General features: G+C 42.7%; 1 protein-coding gene across 1 annotated transcript in view; it reads right to left on the bottom strand.

Moving 5' to 3' along the window:
• NAMPT (nicotinamide phosphoribosyltransferase) overlaps nt 1–614 on the bottom strand; it is a 38,553-nt gene extending 37,939 nt beyond the window's left edge. Inside the window, 1 exon segment of the mRNA XM_015571210.1 lies at nt 579–614. Coding sequence (XP_015426696.1) covers nt 579–614 — 36 coding nt within the window.
• Between the last annotated feature and the right edge of the window lie 3,969 nt (nt 615–4,583).

The raw sequence follows: 4,583 nt of genomic DNA, 5'->3' as shown, positions 1-4,583 counted from the left end.
CGCGCTCCTTTTGGGGAACGCCCACCCCGGGCGGCCGGAGGCCGTGGGGCCGCCCGGGCCCGTGACCCGGGGTTTCGTTTCCCGGCGGGACCGGAGGGCGCCGTGGGTAGCATCCCCGCTCCTGCAGTCCCGGTGCGCCAGCCTCACGGACCCCTTCCTGCCGTGCCCAGTCCTGGCCCGTGTTCTGAGTCCTGCAGTCGCGCCACTGCCTGTCGCTCGTCCCGCGGTTACTCCCGTTGTGTTGTCCCCGGCGTGGCGGGAGGGCCGACCCTGTGGCCGCCATCCCCCTGGTCTCCTGACCCAAAGCCTCGCTCTCGCAGCTGCAGGCCTGCGGCGAGGAACGGGGCTGAGGGCCCTCCGATCGGACACGTGGGCCCCGCCTTCCTCCGGCTCTACGGTGGAGCTCTTTGATCCCTGGAGGGATGTTTTAATTTTCCCGGAAAAAATCGCCTGCATCGAAAGGCAGGGGATGAATTCCGTCCTCACTGATAACGAGGAGACCAGACGTGATTGAAACAAATGTTGCCTAGAGGTAAAGGGCAACGGGCCGAGCCTTGGACGGTGCGAAACTGACTTACCCTGGTTACGATCATTAACTCGGGAAACCTCCGCATGAAGACGCAAGTGACCAGTCGGATGACTTCAGATGCAACCGTCCATTTGCTCGGTGCTCGTATGGGGTTGCATTTCTGCGTAAAACTACGATTCCCTTTGTCCACGCAGTCAATTCCTGCTTTTTTATTTTTTATTTTAAGGTTTAGGTTTTACAAGACACAGGTAGCTGGGAAGAAGGTGGTTTAATGGAAACGGATACAGGGACTTTATAGACTGTCCTTCAAGTTGGGGGAAGTCTTATTTTATGGGTGAAGAAGGGGAGTGTGACTTGAGAGAGATTCATCACAAGAAAACGGAGACCTCTTCAGTCAAAAGTGACGGTGGTCCAGCTGTGTTCTGGAGTCCCTGCAGATTCTTGACATTTGCCTCCATCTATAGGTAGATTCCATAGTCAAAATTCACAGAAGGGGTGGGATGTCGCTAGACACTCACTAAAGTAGCAAATAATACCGATACACTTAGAATGATTTTCAGCAACAAGGTTTACAATAAAACAAAGAAGCAGTTGTTTTTTGTTGTTGTTGTTGACCCGGTATTTACTGGGGAAAAGTACTTTTAAAAGCATGCAAATAAATTACTTAAATATTTTTATTTTGGGAGATTTTGTTAATTTAGTTCAAGCAGTGCAGTTCAGAGAAGGAAAATGATCCTTTTTGTCCCTTTCAGTTTGGTGCTTTTTTTCTTTATTCATTTAAAATTTTCATAGCCTACTTAAGTGACAAATTATTTTTGCTTAGCTTCTTGGAATTCATATTTGTATAACTCACCATTTTTCTATGCTACCGTATACAAGGGGGAAAGGATTCTAATTACAAAGTGGGCTTTGTTTATGGTTACATTTTTGTTTTTAAAAAGCAAAATAAACTTCGATCTTGCAGTATTTGAATTGAATTTGAAGTTTTAAGGTGAGAAAGTTTAATATCAGTACAGGTAAAAATGTTATTACACTGACATGTTAAATGTAGGGACAGTCATAGACCGTTTACATATTAGTGACTTAAACCCTCACAGCAATCTCCAGAGGAAAATGCAGTCATGTTACCAATAGAAATCACCATTTGTCTATGGTAGAATTAGGCACTCTATATCAGCGGTTCTCAACCTGTGGGTTGCGACCCCTTTGGCGGTCAAACGACCCTTTCACAGGGGTCGCCTAAGACCATCCTGCATATCAGACATTTACATTACGATTCATAACAGTAGCAACATTACAGATATGAAGTAGCAAAGAAAATAATTTTATGGTTGGGTCACAACATGAGGAACTGTATTTAAAGGCCCAGAAGATTGAGAACCACTGCTCTATATGAAACTACGTGCATAAGCAGGACCAATTTTGGATTAATCGGGGTTTAGAACTAGAACTATGAAATTATCACCATATACAAAGTCACGATTTCATTTTGAAATGGCCTTCCTTGAAAGACAGTTTAACCCGGCCAGTGTGGCTCATTGGATAAGCTTTGATCTACGAACTAGGAGGTCATAGTTTGATTCCTGGTTAGGGGCTCAATCCTGGGGGGTAGGGGGAGGTGCAGGAGGCAGCTGATGGATGTTTTCTCTCATGGATGTTTCTCTCCCCCTCTTCCTCTCTCTGAAATCAATTAAAACATTTTAAAAAGAATAACAGCTAGCATACCTAGTAGCATGTAAGAAAGTCTGAGAAACTGTTTCTCATAGGTCCTTACAACATGACAAAACCGACAACTACAAAGACTCAAATGGACCCGCCCATTTATTCAAAGCCCTGGATTAATCTAAGCAGGGTGGATTGGGCATCCAGCTCCGTGTTTATATCCCACAGAGTGCCTGGACACGTCCATTTGATCAAGCCAAGGGGGTGTTACTACACCATTCCTGTTCCTACATCCCCTTCCAGACAGCCTTGGTACACTTTTGTATTTCTAAGTTGCCTCAGAATTCCAACCTGACCTGATTTCATCTCAGTGTAAAAAAAAAAAAAAAAAAAACCACACTGGAGAAATAGATGTGGGGCTCACCCACATGACGCTGCAAGTCATGACGCTGTTCCTAGCCATCACCCTGCTGTTCCTATCCATCAACCTTCAAAACTTCCTCTAGCCTCACCAAGCAGCAACAATGACCACAAAGACAGACAATAACAAAGGAACTTTTTAATTGGTTAGACCTTTTTCTTATTCAAACCTCCATTAGAGTTCTAATTTGCTAAAGAAAAGGCCTCATCTACAGAAAGGGTTTTCATAGATCCGATTATCTGCTAACCATCTCTGGAGCACTCTTTAATAACTCAGGCTGCTGGGTCCTCTACAATCACACAGAGACACACAGAAAACTGATGACTCTTACCCTAAAAGTATGGAAGTGTCAGAGTAACTGGGAAAGAAAGTGGTTTAATGGAAACGGATACAGTAATCCACATAGGGGAAGAATTACTGCACCTACATGGGTCTTCTACAAGCATTATGTTGCAAAATGTTCCTGTTTTCAACTGAATATTAGTATCAACCAGGTGTTACATCACCAAAAAGGATTCATTTGGGAAAGAGAAAGGGGTTGCAACCCAGTACAAGCAGACATAGCAAGCTACATGCACATTCTGGCCTATGTGCCAAGATAGAGGAGTATTTATATAAGGGGGGGAAAGGAAGTTAAGGAAAGGGGGAGTTACAACCATAGAACTCTTCCTGTAGAGTTCTCCCAATTACATTAGAGTACCTAAGCCCTGGCTAGCAAAGTTCCAGTTCTAGAACCTTCTTGAAATCTCATATTCTGCAGGAAGTCTTCCCAATCTATGTATGCTGCATGGCAAGTCTCAATCTTCCCACCATTATTAGTTGTGTTTTTGGTTTCCATTATATCCAAACAAATTTTTCTTATCCCAACCAAATAAAATGGGAAATAAAGGTAGAAAGCAAAAAGAAGGTTTTGAATTTATCTTTAAAAGTAAGGTAAATGTGGACTTGCATGTTATGATGCTATATGTGGAGATTTGGGAGTTATAATTATTTATACATTTTGCTAATGGCCACTTTATTTAAGACTCAATGGCCAAAATTAATGATTGAGAGAATGAGAGTTTAGAAGTAAAAAAGGTTGTCAAGATCTTATAATGAAGTGTTTTCCTAAGTGAGGCTTGCTTATCTGAGATGTGCTCAAATTAACATTTTTAACATTAGTAATTATTTTAATGAGTTCTAGAAAAATATAACCAGCACATAAGACTCAATTTTTCCTGGAAATTGGTATTTAGGATGAAGCCAAAGTAGGTGGGCACTCAGACTGGTGAGCCTTACTACTTTCCTTGCCTTTTTTTAACCTGTAAGTTGTTTTCATAGCCTCCACATAAGATTAGTTTTCTTGAAGAAGTTAAACATGAAAGGCGACATACTGTATGATTTCATTTTTAAAATTCTAGAAGTTCTACAATGAAAGCAGATCAATGATTGTTAGAGGCTGGGATTAAGGCAAGCAGGAGTGCTTAATAAATATTTATTGAATGAATGAAGGAGCAACCTCTATCACCAACAAAAGCAGGATGGGTCTTGTGATGGACTGTGTTGTTTGCCCATGTTCAAAGCCCCTCTCTATTGTATTGCTCACCCATATTCCTCATTCCTCTCCTATGTGCCCGTGCTATTGAACTCAGGCATGATCACGGGAGTTGCTTTAGCCATGAAATGTGAACTGCTGTGATGTGTTGTACATTACCTCCCAGCAGAAGCTTTCAGCATTTATGCATGATTTGCCATTCTCTCTTTTCTTTCTGCCACAAAGATGGCAGTATTCCAGTGAGGGCCTGATCCACATGCCTAAATCCTGAAATGTGGACCCAATCAGAGCCAACTTGCCCTGGCCATGTAGCGTATGAAATAAACCTTTCTTGTAAGCCATGAGGATTTTGGAGGCTGTTACCACAGCATGACCAGGTTAGCCCTGACATAGGTAGACACCATGCATGTTTTCTTTTTTTCTTCAGGCTCAGGGAA

Source organism: Myotis davidii, unplaced genomic scaffold (assembly GCF_000327345.1).
Source record: "Myotis davidii unplaced genomic scaffold, ASM32734v1 scaffold125, whole genome shotgun sequence".
NCBI classification, from domain to species: domain Eukaryota; kingdom Metazoa; phylum Chordata; class Mammalia; order Chiroptera; family Vespertilionidae; genus Myotis; species Myotis davidii.
The sequence above is the reverse complement of the archived record's forward strand: the minus strand, read 5'-3'. Positions and strand labels throughout refer to the sequence as shown.